This window comes from Bos indicus, chromosome 11, assembly GCF_029378745.1.
Source record: "Bos indicus isolate NIAB-ARS_2022 breed Sahiwal x Tharparkar chromosome 11, NIAB-ARS_B.indTharparkar_mat_pri_1.0, whole genome shotgun sequence".
Lineage (NCBI taxonomy): Eukaryota > Metazoa > Chordata > Mammalia > Artiodactyla > Bovidae > Bos > Bos indicus.
In genome coordinates this window covers 98,599,766-98,618,015 of record NC_091770.1, presented here as the reverse complement: position 1 = coordinate 98,618,015, position 18,250 = coordinate 98,599,766, and the positions used below count along the sequence as shown (strand labels likewise).

The following is an 18,250-nucleotide window of genomic DNA, read 5'->3' as shown; positions in this document are numbered from 1 at the left end:
ATGGCGGCGCCCATTGGTAATAGCACATTTGGGGGCGGGACCATACAGCACTTCCGTCCGCTTTCAGCTGTTCTGCGAGCTCGGGTCCCGCGGGCTTCAGGTATGGGGTCCGCCGGCCTGGCTCGGCTGCAGGGGCTCTTCGCAGTCTACAAGCCCCCCGGGCTAAAATGGAAGCATCTACGGGATACCGTGGAGCTGCAGCTTCTGAAAGGTGAGTGCCTCGAGCCAGACCCAGGATCCCGCTCCCGTTCCCCAGGAGTCCATCTCAGTTTCTGATCCTTGTTGCAAAGTAAGATCGTGTGACCCAGTCGTCTGGGCAGAGCCATTTCCTAATTGTCTCTTCGGTTCACAGTACCTCGCTTTCTCCCGTGTTCAGATGGGTAAACAGATTCAGTACTGTCCGTGGTCATAAGTAATTAATAAGTGGTAAAGTCGAGAAAGCTGAGCGCCAAAGAATGGATGCTTTTGAACTGTGGTGTTGGAGAAAACTCTTGAGAGTCCCTTGGACTGCAAGGAGATCCAACCAGTCCATTCTGAAGGAGATCAGCCCTGGGATTTCTTTGGAAGGAATGATGCTAAAGCTGAAACTCCAGTACTTTGGCCACCTCATGCAAAGAGTTGACTCATTGGAAAAGACTCTGATGCTGGGAGGGATTGAGGGCAGGAGGAGAAGGGGACGACAGAGGATGAGATGGCTGGATGGCATCACCGACTCGATGGACGTGAGTTTGAATGAAACCCGGGAGTTGGTGATGGACAGGGAGGCCTGGCGTGCTGCAGTTCATGGGGTCACAAAGAGTCGGACACGACTGAGTGACTGAACTGAACTGAAAGTCAAGATTTGAACCCAAGTCTGTTTCTTAACTTCTGCTCTTCTCTGCACCGTGGGCTTTCAGCTGTCTTCTACAACAGAGTCGATGAGATGTTCTTTATGTGTATTCAGGTCTCAATGCTGGGAAGCCTCCTGCCCCTAAACAGCGTGTTCGCTTCCTGTTGGGACCCGTGGAAGGCAGCGAAGAGAAGGAGCTGACCCTCACAGCCACCTGTGTGCCCACACTCATCGACCATCCGCTGGGTAATGCACATTCGGGAAAGGGGCTGGGTGTCGCTTCCCCGGGAAATCCCTGCCCAAAGTCAGTGTGTCCCAGCCAGACTCCTCCTGTCCCAGACCAATGTAGGACCACAGTGGCAATGAAGTATTTGACCAGAGATTGGCAGAATTTCCTGGAAAGGGCTAGATAGTCAATATTTTAGGCTTTGCAGGTTTCTGTCGTTGTAGTGCAGAAGCAGCTATCGACAGTGTGTAATGAGCCTGGCTGTGTTCCAGTAACACTTTACCTGTGGATTTGTTGTTGTTTAGTCACTAAGTTGTGTTCTCTAAGTTTGATTCATTTGGGACCTTGTGGATTGTAGCCTGCCAGGCTCCTCTGTTCATAGGATTTCCCAGGCAAGAATCCTGGAATGCGTTGCCATATCCTTCTCAAGGGGATTGAACCCGCATCTCCTGCATTGGCCGGATTCTTTACCACTGAGCCACCAGGGAAACCAGGCATCACTGACTGAATGGATATGAGTTAGAGTAAACTCCGGGAGTTGGCGATGGACAGGGAGGCCTGGCGTGCTGGAGTCCATGGGGTCGCAAAGAGTTGGACACGACTGAGCGACTGAACTGAACTGACCGTGGAAGCCCCTTACTTGTGGATACTGACATTTGAATTTCATGTATTTTTCATATATCATGAAATAGTATTCTTTTCATTTTTTTAAAACCACTTATCATTTTAATTTGTGGGCTGTAAAAAAGCAAAACTTGAGGATTTGACCTGTGGACTGTAGTTTGCTGACCCCTTTATTATTCTGGGATTCCAGGTAAAAGTTGAGACCCTAAGGTAGAAGTCTTAAGGACAGAATTTGGAGCTCCTGTGAAAGAGTGACTTAAAAAAATTTTTTTTATTTTATTGAAGTATATTTGATTTACAATATTGTGTCAATTTGTGCTGTACAGCAAAGTGAACCAGTCCATTCTAAAGGAGATCAGCCCTGGGTGTTCTTTGGAAGGAATGATGCTAAAGCTGAAACTCCAGTACTTTGGCCACCTCATGTGAAGAGTTGACTCATTGGAAAAGACTCTGATGCTGGGAGGGATTGGGAGCAAGAGGAGAAGGGGATGACAGAGGATGAGATGGCTGGATGGCATCACTGACTCGATGGACGTGAGTCTCAGTGAACTCCGGGAGTTGGTGATGGACAGGGAGGCCTGGCATGCTGCGATTCATGGGGTTGCAAAGAGTTGGACATGACTGAGCGACTGATCTCATCTGATCTGATGTATACATTCTATTTCACATTCTTTTCCATTATGGTTTATCACAGTATATTTATCCTTTCTACGTGTATGTGTGTGTGTGTGTGTGTGTGTGTGTGCATGCGTGCTCAGTCGCTCAGTTGTGTCCCACTCTTTGCAACCCCGTGGACTGTAGCCAGGCTTCTCTGTCCATGGAATTTTCCAGGCAAGAATACTGGACTGGGCTGCCATTTCCTTCTCCAGGGGGTCTTCCGGACGCTGGGATCAAGTGTGAATCTCTTGTGTCTCCTGCATTGGCAGGTGGATTCTTTCCCACTGTGCCACCTGGGAAGCCCATTTTATATAAAATAGTTTGCATCTGCTAATCCCAAACTCGCAATTCATCATTCCCCTACTTCCCTTCCCCTTTGACAACCACAAATCTGTTCTCTATGTCTGTGAAGAGTGACATTTTATAGTCAATGAAGCTAACCAATGGTGAAACTAGTTTCGATAATGAGCCCCCATTATTAGATATAATTAAAGTATATGTTTGGGAGGCTATAGGAAGGCTAAGGAGCTTAGAGGCCAGGAAGCTCTAAAACTGCTTGGACAGAAATATTCAGTGAGTCAACAGTATTCAGTTCAGTTGCTCAGTCGTGCCCAACTCTTTGCGACCCCACAGACTGTAGCAGGTCAGGCTTCCCTGTCCATCACCAACTCCCAGAGCTTTTTCAAACTCAGGTCCATCCAGTCGGTGATGCCACCCAACCATCTCATCCTCTGTCATCCCCTTCTCCTCCTGCCTTCAATCTTACCCAGCATCAGGGTCTTTTCTAGTGAGTCAGTCCTTCGCATCAGGTAGCCAAAGTATTGGAGTTTCAGCTTCATCATCAGTCCATCTAATGAATATTCAGGACTGATTTCCTTTAGGACTCATTGGTTTGATCTCCTTGCAGTCCAAAGGACTTTCAAGAGTCTTTTCAAACACCATAGTTCAAAAGCATCAATCTTTGGCACTCAGCTTTCTTTAAAGTCCAACTCTCCCATCCATACATAACTACTGGAAAAACCATAGCTTTGACTAAAGGGACCTTTGTTGGCAAAGTAATGTCTCTGCTTTTTAATATGCTGTCTAGGTTGGTCATAGCTTTTCTTCCAACGAGCAAGCATCTTTTAATTTCATGGCTGCAGTCACCATCTGCAGTGATTTTGGAGCTCAAGAAAATAAAGTCTCTCACCATTTCCGTTGTTTCCCCATCTATTTGCCATGAAGTGGTGGGACTAGATGCCATGATCTTAGTGTTCTGAATGTTGAGTTTTAAGCCAACTTTTTCACTCACCTCTTTCACTTTCATCAAGAAGCTCTTTAATTCTTCTCTGCTTTCTGCCATGGGGATGGTGTCATCTGCATATCTGAGGTTATTGATATTTCTCTTGGCAGTCTTGATTCCAGCTTGTGATTCATCCAGCCCGGCATTTCACACGATGTACTCTGCATATAAATTAAATAAGCAGGGTTACAATATACAGCCTTAATGTACTCCTTTCCCAATTTGGAACCAGTCTGTTGTTCCATGTCAAGTTCTAACCGTTGCTTCTTGACCTACGTACAGGTTCCTCAGGAGGTAGGTAAGGTGGTCTGGTATTCTCATCTCTAAGAATTTCCCACCATTTCCAAAACCCCTTGGACAGAAATATTCAATGAGTCCACAGTATAACAACAGCAATAGGAAGTATGATGTGTTGAGGGCCTACTCTGTACTAAGTACTATGTTAGGCTTTTCCCAAGTACCATCTCACTGAATCCTGTGAAGTGGGTCCTAGTCCCATTTCACAAATGATAAGATGGAAGTTCAGTGTTGGCTAATGTTAAATCATGTAGCCTGGATTCATTAGGCTCTTAACTACCCCGTACTGTTACCCTAGGTTCCTCTTGATCTTCAGAAATGTAAAAGCTTCTAGCTCATTCCTGCATTCTTCATTTTTTTTTTTTTTTGGACATCTTTCCTGAAGTATAATTTATGTACAAAAACCTGTACATAATTATATCAGTTTGATGAGTCATTCATTCTTTTGGGAAATGGGTTATTTCCTGAGCAGTCAGTGAGTTCTGGGCTCTGTGAACACACAGACTCAGGAATTCGCAGCCTCCATTTTCTCACTGGGAGACTGTCCAGAACCCGCCTTCCACAGGAGCTGGATGGGGAACCCCCCAGTCTTAATTCCAGTGTTCTGCCCAGTGCACTCAAAGCCCTTCATTGAGGGAATGGTGACAGGCAGACTTAACAGGCCTTTTGGGTTGCCTTTTCTCTGGGCCCCGGAAACTGATGAATGGTTTGGGACCCCAGGTTCCTTGGTGGGGAAGCCTGAAAGTCCAGCTTGATGCTGGTTTGGGCTCCATGAGGCAACATTCTAGGAATGAGATTGCCATGTGGGCCTAAAGCCATCCTGGAGGCTGGGTTCATTGGATAAAGACCTCATTTGTTTCTTTCCAGTTCGTGGACTCGCATTCACCAGCCTGAAGGTTGGCGTGGGACACCGGCTGGATTCCCAGGCGTCTGGGGTGCTTGGTAGGTGGTATGGTGAGCCTGGGTGCAGTGATAGAGGCCTGGGGAGTTCTGAGGAGCCCAGTCCACTTCTCAACTGACTGCCACTTCCCACTCCTGCCTTCCTCCCCTGATCCCTCCCAAGTCTGATGTCTAGGAAGAAACTGGTGGGAAGAGGGATGTCCTGATCGTCCACCCTTATCAAGTGACCCTTGCCTGTGACATGTGGTTTGAAACCCTTTGTACACATGAATCACCATAACAGTGTTGTTTGGTAGATACCGTATGGTTTTAGGAAGAAAAGTTAGCCTCGAGGAGCACAGATGATTTGTCTTGGGTCATGTAGCGAGTGAGTCCCTGGACCAGAGAGGGAAAGCCTCTTGCTTGTGTGGGGTAGCCAAGTGCCTGACCCTGACCCCGCTGGCAGAGCTCTAGATGTCGCTGGGCACACAAAGCCCTGAGTCATGAGCCATCTGTGTCCCCAGGGTCAGGCGGTGGCCACGTTCTCCATGCACAATAGTCACAGCAACTTGTCCTGCTTCCTGGGACACAGGCGGGTGGACGTGATCTCATGTACCCCTCCCGGGGTAGCCTCTCCAGGAGTGAATGGAGGGTCATTCTTTCCTTCAGCCAGAGGGAGAAACAGACCCGAGGAAAGGCAGGGAGGGCCACAATGCCCCTGCTTATTGGGTCTGTTCTTTGTGCTCACCGCTTCCTTCCTGCTCATTGCCTCCGTCATCACAACACCCACAGGGATCAGACAGTAATTTTATCCCCATTTTGCTGATGCGGAGCCTGAGTACCCAGGACGTTAAAGGACATGCTGAGAACCATCCCCAGATGGGAGTATAGGTCTGTGTGACTGGGCTGGTGGTCTCTTACTTTTGAGTGTCAGGATCCCCAGGGAGCTTGCTAAGGATCCTAGCCCTCCACCCCCACTCCCACTTTGAGTCAGTCAGTATATGTGGCTGGGACCCAGAAATCTGCCTTTTCACACACGTGTCCAGAGGCTACCTTGCTTCCAGTAGAAGATGCTCTCCTTGCCCCCTGGCTGCCACACCCATCAGCAGTGGGAGTGTTCCGCTAGACGGGGTGGGGGTTGGAGAGCCCAGGGGAACCGGAAGGGGGAGCCCAGTGTAAGATCAGGCTGGGGTACCTTTCAGTGCTCGGCGTGGGACACGGACGCAGGCTCCTCACTGACATGTACAACGCTCACCTCACCAAGGTATGGGGGCTGGGGACCACCTGCTTATCCCTCCACCCTTTCCCTGGGGGTCACTGGTAGGATTCTGAAGCAGAGAGGATTCCACAAGGGATACCCCGGACATCAGACGGCATTTTGGGGCAGGGCAAGTCTTGTGCTAGGGGAAGCTGTAACAACAGCATCATCGTGACAGCTGGCGTTGTCCCACGCTGACTGTTCTGTGCCTAGCTGTGTTTGGACCCCGTCATGGATGCCTTACAGCATCCCCGTGAGGTGGGATCTACTGTTAACCCATTTTACAGATGAAAGAATGAGGCCCCAAAGAGGAGATGACACTTGTTCTGGTTCACACAGCCTTTATTTCTTAAATTTTTTTGGCCACACCACTGGGCTTGCAGGATCTTAGTTCCTCAACCAGGGATTGAACCCTTGGCCCCAGCGGTGAAAGTGCAGAGTCCTACCCATTGGACTGCCAGGGAATTTCCTCACACGGCCTCTAAGGAGGCAGAGCTGGGATTTGAACCTGGGTCTGTCTGACCCCAGAGCCTGATCTTGATACCACTGCATTCTCTCCGCAATGCTGAGAAGTGGATACCACCGTCTTGGCGTCAGGGAGCTTACATCCCTGCTGAGCCGTGGGGTCTGGCTTCACGAGTGTGTGCAGAGATACCACATTAGGAGACCCAGGGTGTGCGTGGTTAAGAGCAGAGACTGGAGTCAAGTGGCTTCACTGTAAGACTCCAGCCTGTAGCACTGTTGGAGCCAGCTCCGTGTCCCGGGCTGGATTACTTAACATCTATGTGCGTCCATTTCCTCATCTTTGAAATGGGAGTGAAAACAGTACCTCCTCCGCGGGCTTACTGTGAAGATTAAATCAGTGGCAGTGTGGAACGGGCTCAGCACAGCCACTCGCACGTGGTGGGTGCTCAGTCGATGTCCCCGCTGTCACCCTCACTGTCGTTGTCGTTACTCTTACCTGAGGCAGAGGCAGGGAGCTACACAGATCGTATTTGGAGGGAAGAGAGAAGCCGACAGTTGCCAGGGAGGGGCCTGGGAGGCTCCAGTGTCAGGTTGGATGGAAGTGGAGAGGCATGGAGGCTGGGGGTGGTCACAGGGTGGCTCTGGGCGCCCTGTGCAGGCTGCCGATGCTGCTTGCTGTCACAGGAGAGTCTGGTGGAGAGGCATGGAGGCTGGGGGTGCTCACCGGGTGGCTCTGGGCGCCCTGTGCAGGCTGCCGATGCTGCTTGCTGTCACAGGAGAGTCTGGTGGAGAGGCATGGAGGCTGGGGGTGCTCACAGGGTGGCTCTGGGCGCCCTGTGCAGGCTGCCGATGCTGCTTGCTGTCACAGGAGAGTCTGGTGCCCTTGCCCAGGAGGCAGCTGGGCAGGGGCTGAGCGCCCGAGCTCCCCGAGCGCCCCCACCCCCAGCCTCAGTCTAGTACCCTGGGGGCCTGAGCTGCTGGACCACACCTCCTTCCTCTGTGCAGGGCTTAGAACGTGCCTTGCCTCCCCATCCTCCAGGACTACACCGTGCGCGGCCTCCTGGGCAAAGCCACAGATGACTTCTGTGAGGACGGGCGGCTGGTGGAGAAGACGACGTACGGTAAGAGCCCAAGGGAGTCCTGGGCGGGGGGCAGGAAGAGTGGGTGCTCCCGCCCTTTCACTTGCTTTCTTTATGCTTCACCCCAACGTGGGCCGTGAGGGTCCCTGTCAAACACTCGCAGACACACCAAGCCAGGGCTGGCTCCTGGGGGTGTGGACACATGATTCTGTTTTCCGAGAATGCCCTGTCCTCCCCACGCTTTCTCACCTGGCTTAAATGTCACCTCCCCAGGGAAGCTTCTCCAGCCCCCAGGCTCGGACCAGGTATACTGTCAGAAGTCATCGGCTAAAAAAAAAAAAAAAAAAAGAAGTCATCAGCTGACGATCAGTGGTTTTAATGTCTGTCTCCCACCAGGATGTCACCCACGAGAGCAGGATAGTGTAGTTCCACTCCCGTGGTCCCCCATGGCACCGGGCCTGGGATGTGGGAAGCGCTGGACGGATCAGTGGATGGGTGATGGATGGATGGATGGGTAGATGGATAGGTGGCTTGTTTTTCATTTCTTGCTCTCCCCATGTTCTAAACTGTCCTGTAGGATCTGTTGCATTTGCTTGTTTGACACGTTTCTGAGCATCAACATGCGCCAGTCATTGTGGGGCGCACATACGGTGAATCAGATGGGGTCCCCAGTATCAGTGATCTCACAGTCTAGCAAGGAGAGCAGACACACCGCTACGTCTTCTGGAGAAGATTAAAAACACGGCAAAGCAATGCTACGTGTTTGTACTTGTAGGTGTGTGTCAACTACCAACAAAATGTTCTGAAGACAGCTACCAGGTTGACGCTTTTGGGAGAGCGGAAGCTGGAATTTGGAGGAGGGGAGGTGTTTGTTGATATTGGTCTGAATTTCTGGAAGAAGATTCTTAAGTCATTAAAAACTATTGTAAAAACCCAGGAAAACTAAGTGCCAGGAAAGAGAAGCAGGTAGAGAGTGTCAGGAGCCAGGAGGAGGAAGCTGTTAGCTTCCAGATAAGACAACAGCACGAATGAAACCAGACAGGAGGGATGCGAGGCCCATGCCCTCCCCAGCTGGCCAGCCTTTAGTCCCTACACCTGCTCCCAGAGCTCTGGCCAGTGGAGTCAGAAGTTGGCGCCTGTCCCAGCTGGCCCACAGGCTCGGCCCCACGCGGGTTTGAGCATCCCCAGGCTTTGGTGCTGCCTTCCCCAGAATCCCTCGGTGGGACCAGTATGCAGAGCCTCTCCCACTTGTTGCCAACCCACTTCTGTGTTTGGACAGGTGGCACCCTCCCTCCAGGGATGCCTGGCATGAAAAACCCTGGACTGGGGCTCAGGGGGCCTGGCTTAGAAGAGCAGGCAAGTCATATCATACTATGAGCCTCATTTCCAGAAGAAAGTGGGATTTTTTTTTTTTGGTTGGTTGGTTTTTTTGGGGTGAGAGGAGGGTGTGGTTTTTTTTTCCCCCAAGCCACATGGCATGCCGGATCTTAGCTCCCTGACCAGGGATCAAACCCATGCCCCCTGCATTGGGAGAGCAGAGTCTTAATGACTAGACCAATCAGGGAAGTCCCAAGAACAAAACGTTCTTAACCTGGAGCCTGTGAATCCCTTGAATTTGTCTTCCAGACGTTGAGTTCATGTGTATATTTCTAAGAAGAGTGTCCAGAGCTTTCGTAAGATTCTCAAAGGACTCTTCAACCCCCCTACATGGGAACCCTGGGACCTAAGGATGCGTGGGACCCCCTCTCAGTTCCAAGGACGGAGTTGATTTGTGGGAAGGAAATTTCTAGCTGTCTCAGTGGGCACCTGTGTGCTTACCACTGCCTGGCTTTTCCAGACCACGTGACCAGAGAGAAGTTGGACCGTATCCTGGCTGTGATCCAAGGTTCCCATCAGAAGGCTCTGGTGACGTAAGAGAGGCCTGGCCCACACCTCCCTGCAAGCGGGACCTCAAGGAATAGCTGGGTGGTTGTTCAGTGGCTAAGCCGTGTCCAACTCTTTATGACTCCATGGACTGCAGCACGCCAGGCTTCCCTGTCCTTCACCATCTCCCAGAGTTTGTTCAAACTCATGTCCATTGAGTCAGTGATGCCATCCAAACATCTCATCCTCTGTTGCCCCCCTCTCCTCCTGCCTTCAGTCTTTCCCAGCATCAGGGTCTTTTCCAGTGAGTTGGCTCTTGGCATCAGGTGGCCAAAGCATTGGAGCTTCGGCTTCAGCATCAGTCCTCCCAACAAATATTCAGGGTTGATTTCCTTTAGGAAGTGCTGTGGGGGGTGGGCGGGGATGGGGGTAGGGCAGTGCTCGAAGGGTAAGAAGTTAACCCGCAGGACTCTTGTAGGCTCTGCCTCCCTGGGGCAGATTCCATGGATCTTCCTTTCTGAGCCCCAAACGAGGCACAAGCGCCCACTCCTTTCAGGGCGGGCAGAAATGTTTCCTTGTGCCAGGGCATGGGCCAGCCCCTGGAGAGATCAAGGGGAACAAGAGACCCTGGTTGGGCTCGTAGGGAATATATGAGCTAACAGAGAAGAAAGCCAGGCGACCACAGCATCTCAGCAGAGTCAGGTGGAAGTAGTCAGTGTAGGTACAACTGAACGGGGGTAGAGCCTGCGGGTCAGGATTGGAGGGCACCGGAAGAGGCTGCTGTGAAGGTGGCTAGAGGAACTGAGAAGGTGGGAAGCGAATGAAGAGCTTCAGGAAAGGCATGAGTGGGGCAGGGCTGGGGTAGGCGGTCAGCTGCCTGATCTGGCCCCTCCTGATCCCCAGGTACTCCAACCTTGACCTACAGACCCAGGAGGCCTATGAGATGGCCGTTAGCGGCGTGATCCGGCCCATGAACAAGTCCCCGATGCTGATCACCGGCATCCGATGCCTCCAGTTTGCGCCTCCGGAATTCCTCTTAGGTAAGTTGCTCCAGGAAGTTGGGGCAGCACCACGGGGCTCCCGAGTTCATGCGGTCACTGTGGGAGACCCTTGCGGAGGCCAGCGTGTGTGAGCGCTGATCTCAGCTGGTCAAGGCAGCAGGGGCCCGCTTCCTTCCCAGCCTGAAGCTGGACTTGGCTAATCGCACAGCTCACAGAGCAGATAGATGTCTCCTGCCAAGTCCCCCTTTGAAGCCAGACCTTAACAAGCAGAGGTTATATGTAGTGGCTCCTCTCCAGAGCCGCCCAGTGTCTCAGGTCACTGTGGGGCATCAGACACCACTTTCCCCTCCGCCCTGATCCCACCCAGCTCAGCACCTGCTCCATCACCACTTCTTTCTTTCTTGTGTTAACAAGGGCTCCTTTCTTGAGTGCTGACCAAGACTCTCCTGATGCTTAATGTGTTATAGAAATGATTCCTAACAACCACCTTTTTTTTTTTTTGGCTTCACCATGTGGCTTACCAGATCTTAGTTCACTGACCAGGGATTGAACCCATGCTCCTTGCAGTGGAAGCATGGTGTCCTAACTACTGGACCACAGGGAAAGTCCCAACCTGGGAGTTCCTCTGAAAAGGCAGATTCTGATTGAACAGGTCTGGATGGGGCCTGAGACTCTGCCTGTCTTAACAGACTTTCAGGGCCTGCCCTGAGCTACACTTGGAGGAGGAAGGGGTCTGGCTAAGGTTATCACACAGCCAGGAGGGCTCCCGGGGTGTGGACCTAGATCGGTGTCATCAGAGGCTGTGCTCCTGACCGCCACCTTGCTGTGTGTCCCTGGCAGAGGTGCAGTGCATGCATGAGACACAGAAGCAGCTGCGAAGGCTGGTGCACGAAATCGGCCTGGAGCTGAAGAGCACCGCTGTCTGTGCCCAGGTGCGGCGGACACGGGACGGCTTTTTCACCCTGGATGATGCCCTCCTGAGGACCCAGTGGGACCTACCGAACATCCAGGATGCCATCCAGGCTGCAGCACCCCGGGTGGCAGCAGAGCTGGAGAAGAGCTTGAGGCCTTGGCTGGGCACCCAGGAGCCCCCTGGTCCAGGCCAGCCCTGGGACTCCAAGAGGCCATGCTCTGCCTTGGGGCCAGAGAGCCACGTGGGGCATTGACAGGCCAGCAGCTGGCAGAACAGTGGATGTCTAAAAATAAGAGCTGGTGGAACAGTGGGTGTCTAAAAATAAGAATTGTTCATGGCTGGAACTGCTAACTGCAGAACATGAGAGCAGGAGGGGCTTTTTTGCACATGACAGAAAGCCTGAAGCTGTAAGAGAAACCATTAACAGGAAGTTCCCTAGTCAGGGAACTAAGATCCTGCAAGCCGTGTAGTGTTGCCAAAGGAAAAAAAAAGATCAACAGACTTAGCCCAATTAAAAACTCTGTACAGAGGAAAAGACGCTAAATGAATGACAGATAAAAAATAGTTGTTATAAGTTTAAGCAATAATATTTATAATATATAAAGAGTTCTTACAAAACAATAAGAAAAGCATGACAAGAAAGTTGATCAAATGACGTGAATTGTGTGTTTATATTGAAAAAGCAATCCAGATGGCTAGTAAACCTGAAATGATGTTCAGACTCTAATGATGAAAGACATTCAGATGAAAATGAGATGACTTTTCCTTGCCTTTCAAATAAACTAAGAAAAAGATAACATCCATTATCGGGGAGAATGTGAGAAGATGGGCGATTTATACACTTGGTGCCAAGTTGCTTCAGTCATATCTGACTCTTTGTGACCCACAGACTGTAGCCCGCCAGGCTAGCTCTGTCCATTGGATTCTTCAGGCAAGAAAATGAGTGGGTTGCCATTTCCTTCTCCAGGGGATCTTCCCAAGCCAGGGATCAAACTAGCGTCTCCTGTGTTGGCAGGCAGATTCTTACCACCAGAGCCATCTGGGAATATGCTTGCTAGGAATACACAACTGTGTAACCTTTCAGGAGTAATTCGATGGTATGTATCAGCATTTAAAATACTCCTGCCCTGGGACTTGCTTGGTGGTCTGGTGGTTAAGAATCCACCTACCAGTGCGTGGGACGTGGATTTGATCCCTGCTCTGTGAACTAAGATACCACATGCCCCTGGGTAGCTAAGCCCCACAGTGACTGATTTCTTGAGCTTGTGCTTCGTAACAAGAGAGGGATCAAACTTGGACCCCCTCTGTTGGAAGTACAGAGTCTTAACCACTGGACTGCCTGGGAAGTCCTGGAAGGAAATCATTCTTAACCGAATGAAAACAAGTCGTATTCTGTGGTCCCAGGGATTAGGACTTTGACATGTAAATTTTTGGGGGACATGACTTGACTCATAACAGGTGGTTAGATACTCACCTGGGCTGGCCCAGTGCTTCTCAGAGCCCTGCTGTCCTGTAACCAGAAAACTCCCCCTGAGGTCAGGGGAGGCCCCTTCTTCCCCTCCACTACCCCTGTTATCACCACAGCAGTGGCTGACTGGGGCACGTGTTATGCTGTGGTTAATAAACATTACCCAAGAATTTCTCCATGGGAGCGCTGGGGACCAGGGCTGTTCAAAACTTTCCTCGCTGCCAGCCCAGGGAAGCGGTGAGGGCGCAGGGCGCAGAGTGGCTCCCTGGGGCATGGACTGTAGCTGACCCCTCCAGGGCCTCTTCCATGGGACCCTGGACCATGGAAGAGGAGCTGGGATGTGGATTTGATCCATGCTCTGTGAACTAAGATACCACGTGCCCCAGGGTAACTAACCAAGCAGCTCCTCTTCCATGGTCCAAATAAGAATTTAAGTTTTGACTGAACTGTATATAAGAAGTGTATCTGGGGACTTCCCTGGTGGTCCAGTGACTAAGATTCCACACTCCCAATGCAGGGACCCCAGGTTCTATCCCTAGTCAGGGAACTAGATCCCACATTCCACAACTAAAAGTTGGCACACTAGCTAGAAGTTTCCCTGTGCTGTAACTAAGACTGGTGCAGCCAGGTAAAAAATTATTACTTAAAGGAATGGAGACAGTGACAGACTTTTTATTCTTGGGCTCCAAAATCACTGCAGATAGTGACTGCAGCCATGAAATTAAAAGACACTTTCTCCTTGAAAGAAAAACTATGACCAACCCAGACAGCATATTAAAAAGCAGAGACATTACTTTGCCAACAAAGGTCCATCTAGTCAAACCTATGGTTTTTCCAGTAGTCATGTATGGATGTGAGAGTTGGACTATAAATAAAGCTGAGCCCTGAAGCATTGATGCTTTCAAACTGTGGCATTAAAGAAGACTCTTGAGAGTCCCTTGGACTGCAAGGAGATCCAACCAGTCCATCCTAAAGGAAATCAGTCCTGAATGTTCATTGGAAGGACTGATGCTGAAGCTGAAAGTCCCAATACTTTGGCCACCTGATGCAAAGAACTGACTCATTTGAAAAGACCCTGATGCTGGGAAAGATTGAAGGCAGGAGGAGAAGGGGACAACAGAGGATGAGATGGTTGTGTGGCATCACCGACTTGATGGACATGAGTTTGAGCAAGCTCTGGGAGTTGGTCATGGACAGGGAAGCCTGGTGTGCTACAGTTCATGGGGTTGTAAAGAGACAACTGAGCGACTGAACTGAAGTGATTGTTTTCTGGTGTGCTGAGTCTTCATTGCTACGCACAGGCTTTCTTTAGTTGCGCTGCGCCGGGGCTGCTCTTCATTGCGGTGCACCACTTCTCATGCAGCAGCTTCTGTTGCGGAACGCAGGCTCTAAGTGCATGGACTTTAGTAGTTGTGGCTGTCAGGACTTAGAGCTTGGGGGCTTCAGCAGTTGCGGTGCAGAGGCTTAGTGCCCCATGGCGTGTGGAATCTTCCTGGACCAGGGATCAAACCTGTGTCCCCTGTAGTGGCAGGTAGATTCTTCACCACTGGACCACCAGGGAAGTCCAGAGACTATAGTAATCCCTGTTTTACAGATGAGGAAACTGAGGCATGAAGGGGACAAATAACAAGCCAAAGGATACCTGACAAGGGAGTCCCGAGCCCAAGACCACATCTGTGCTGTTTGGAGTCAGCGTTACTGACCGCCACACCATCCTGCCTCTTCTTGAGCTATTGCTGCTTTTGTGGGGTTGTTTACTAACCAAGTCCCAGGCCTGGCACATGGTAGGTGCTTAGGCACTTTTTGTTTAAGGAACTGAGTGCCTGGGCTTCCCTGATGGCTCAGTGGTAAGGACTCTGCCTGCCAATGCAGGTGTCGTGGGTTCGATCCCTGGCCTGGGAGGATCCCATATGCTTCAGAGCAACTAAGCCCATGTACCACAATTCCTGAGCCCACACGCTGCAGCTACTGAAGCCCGGGTGCCCTAGGGCCTGTCCTCTACAGTAAGAGAAGCCACCGCAACAAGAAGCCTAGACTCACCACAACTGGAGACTAGCAGCCCTCGCTGTAACTAGAGAGAAATCTGTGCAGCCACGAAGACCCAGCGTAGCCACAGGGAAAAAACAAATGGAGTATCTATTGTGATACTGTGATGTAAAAAGAAGTATGTTTTTGGGTCTTCCTCCCTAGCTCCCAGCCAGAGCTCCTAAAACCCTTGTAATTTCCTAAGCGATAAAGGTGAAAAGAACATCTTGAATATCTTCTGTTGTATGTTTTATGCCCAGTTCCTGAAGGAGCTCCAGAAGGTGAAAGTGGCAAGCACCTTTTCTTATGATAAGCCCCTTTCAGGACGTCCCTAGTGCATCGGCCACTACAGAATCTGCCTGCAGTGCAGGAGACCTGAGTTCGATCCCTGGGTTGGGAAGATCCCCTGTAAAAGGGAAAGGCTACCCACTCTGGTGTTCTTGCCTGGAGAATCCCAGGGATGGGGGAGCGTGGTGGGCTGCCGTCTATGGGGTCGCACAGAGTCGGACATGACTGAAACGACTTAGTAACAGCAGCAGCAGCACCCACTCCAGAATTCTGTCCTGGAGAATTCCATGGACTGTATAGTCCATGGGGTCCCAAAGAGTCAGACACGACTGACTTTCACTTTCCAGTGGTTAAGACTCTGCTTCCAGTGCAAGGGACTCTGGTTCGATCCCTGGTCCAAGAACTAAGAATCCCGCTTGCCTTGGGACAACTAAGTCTATGCGCCACAACTAGAGAGAAGCCCTCAGGCCGCAACAAAGAGCCAGAGAACTAAGACCCAACACAGCCAAATAAATAAAAACAAGCCCCTTTCAGCCACACCCACCTACTTAATAGAAGCGCCATAAAAAACCCAAAGGATGGGGTTTTGAGAGCTGAGTTAGCCAACACATCTGGGTGCTGGGGAAGGGGAGCAGCCGGAGAGGGCTTGGAAACCCAGCACGCCTCCCACATGGCTTGCTTGCCCTGCGGACCTCCACCGTTTGGTCCTTCCTGAGTTGTATTCTCTGTAATAAACTAGTGAACATAAGTGTTTCTCTGAGATGTGTGAGCTGTTTGAGCGAACTTTCAAACTTAAGGAGGGGGTCATGAGAATCCCCAGCTTCAGTCAGCAGCTCGTGTAGGTGACAACCTAGGACATGTCATCAGTATCCGGAGTGGGGGCAGTCTGCTGGGACTGCGCCCTTGACCTGCATGGTGTGAGTGAACTCCAGGCAGGCCATGTCAGAACTGAGTTCTATTGTAAGTCACCCAGTCCCGTCCATCAGGAATTACAGAATTGCTTGGTATGGAAAAGCCTCCACATTTGGTGTCAGAAGTACTGTGTACAGAAAGGAAACAGGAGTTTTCACTTGTATATGTGCTCAGTGTATACGTATTACCTGAATAAATAACTGAAGTTGTTACTTTTGTGTTTTCTTTGGCTGTGCAACATGAGAGACCTTAGTTCCCCAACCAGGGATAGAACCCATGCCCCCTGCCTTGGGAGCACAAAGTCTCAACCACTAGACTGCCAGGGAAGTCCATCAAGTGATTAATTTTGTAACAAAGTGGGATTACAGTATACACAGTTATCACAATTGGCTTCTTTTATCCAGCAGTAGAGTGTGGCCCTTTCTGGGCCCTCCCTGTTGGCTCTGGGTAAAGAACCCGCCTGCCAGTGCAGGAGACACGGGTTCAATCCCTGGGTTGGGAAGATCCCCTAGAGAAGGAAATGGCAGCCCACTCCAGCCTTCTTGCCTGGAGAATCCCGTGGACAGAGGAGCCTGGTGGGCTGCCGTCTATGGGGTTGTTTAGTTGCTCAGTCCAGACACGAATGAGTGACTAAGCAATGACAACATGGGCCTCTCCCTATCTGTCCATCAGGTACAAGTGTTCCTTCCTCCAGACTCCGTGGGGGTGCCCAGAGACACAGGGAGGAAAGCCCTGTCCCCTCCCCTCCTCTTGGGCTGTTCCTTCCCATTGTACAAACTGTGACTCCAGGATGTGGCAACTTTCCCAAAGGCCTGGGTTCATCCATTTTGGTAACAGTGCTCAGCTGCTCAGTCGTATCTGACTCTGTGACCCCATGGACTGTAACCCGACAGGCTCCTCTGTCCATGGGATTCTCCAGGCAAGAATACTGCAAAGGGTTACCATCTCCTCCAGGGGATCTTCCTAACTCCAGGATTGAACCCTTGTCTCCTGCTTGGCACGCAGATTCTTTACCACTGCACCAGCTGGTCTGTGGTTTATTCAACATTTACTCAATAAATGTTCATTAGATGCCTACATATTATTGGCCACATGATGGTATGGGCACCAGGAGTATATCAGTAAACAAGACAGCCTAAATGCTAAGTGGGGAAAGGGAAGTTGGTGATGTTAACTAGGGCTGCCTGAGCAGTCTTTTGAATAAAATGCTGAACAGGGTGAGCCACTGACTCAGGAAATAACCTGGAAGTTGTTCAGTCATTAAGTCATGTCTGACTCTTTGTGACTCTATGGACTGCAGCATGCCAGGCTTCCCTGTCCTTCGCTATCTCCTGGAGCTTGCTCAAACTTGTGTTCAGTGAGTTGGTGATGCCATCCTACCGTCTCATCCTCTGTTGCCCCCTTCTCTTGCCCTCAATCTTTCCCAGCATCAGGGTCTTTGCCAGTGAGTTGGCTTATCACATCAGATGGCCAAAGTATTGGAGCTTCAGCTTCAGCATCAGTCCTTCCAATCAATATTCAGGGTTGATTTCCTTTAGGCTTGACTGGTTGGGTCTCTTTGCAGTCCAAGGGACTCTCAAGAGTCTTCTCCAACACCACAGTTCAAAAGCATCAATTCTTCGGCGCTCAGCCTTCTTCACAGTCCAACTCTCACATCCATACATGACCACTGGAAAAACCATAGTTTTGACTATATGGACCTTTGTCTGCAAAGTGATGTTTCTGCTTTTTAATATACTGTCTAGGTTTTTCATAATTTTTCTTCCAAGGAGCAAGCGTCTTTTATTTCCAAGGCTGCATTTACCATCCTCAGTGATTTTGAAGCCCAAGAAGAGAAAATCTGCCACTGTTTTCACTTTTTCCCCATCTATTTGCCATGAAGTGATGGGACTGGATGCCGTGATATTAGTTTTTTGAATGTTGAGTTTTAAATCAGCTTTTTCAATCTTGTCTTTCACCCTCATCAGCCAAGAAAACTGCCAGTGCAGTTCAAATGGTGTGTGATACATTTGGGGCCCACAGTGGCCCAGGTGGAAACGCAGTGCCCACTGATAGCTTGCTATTGCTGCTAAGTCACTTCAGTCGTGTCTGACTCTGTGCGACCCCATAGACGGCAGCCCACCAGGCTCCCCCGTCCCTGGGATTCTCCAGGCAAGAACACTGGAGTGGGTTGCCATTTCCTTC

At 50.5% G+C, this 18,250-nt stretch overlaps 1 protein-coding gene across 1 annotated transcript; it reads left to right on the top strand.

The window, feature by feature from the left end:
* Positions 1-44: 44 nt before the first annotated feature.
* TRUB2 (TruB pseudouridine synthase family member 2) lies at positions 45-16,278 on the top strand. Its single transcript, XM_019970936.2, has 8 exons — positions 45-211; positions 944-1,075; positions 4,783-4,857; positions 5,997-6,058; positions 7,557-7,638; positions 9,434-9,506; positions 10,363-10,499; positions 11,301-16,278. Exons 1-8 carry the CDS (start codon positions 103-105, stop codon positions 11,624-11,626), a joined length of 996 nt encoding a protein of 331 aa, XP_019826495.2. The 5' UTR covers positions 45-102; the 3' UTR covers positions 11,627-16,278.
* Positions 16,279-18,250: the final 1,972 nt, after the last annotated feature.

Excerpts from the sequence above, each read along its gene's own strand:
- TRUB2 (XM_019970936.2), top strand. The coding sequence starts at position 103 with ATGGGGTCCGCCGGCCTGGCTCGGCTGCAGGGGCTCTTCGCAGTCTAC. Across the intron at positions 6,059-7,556 it reads ACAACGCTCACCTCACCAAG|GACTACACCGTGCGCGGCCT; the intron begins GTATGGGGGCTG and ends CCCATCCTCCAG. Across the intron at positions 10,500-11,300 it reads GCCTCCGGAATTCCTCTTAG|AGGTGCAGTGCATGCATGAG; the intron begins GTAAGTTGCTCC and ends TGTCCCTGGCAG.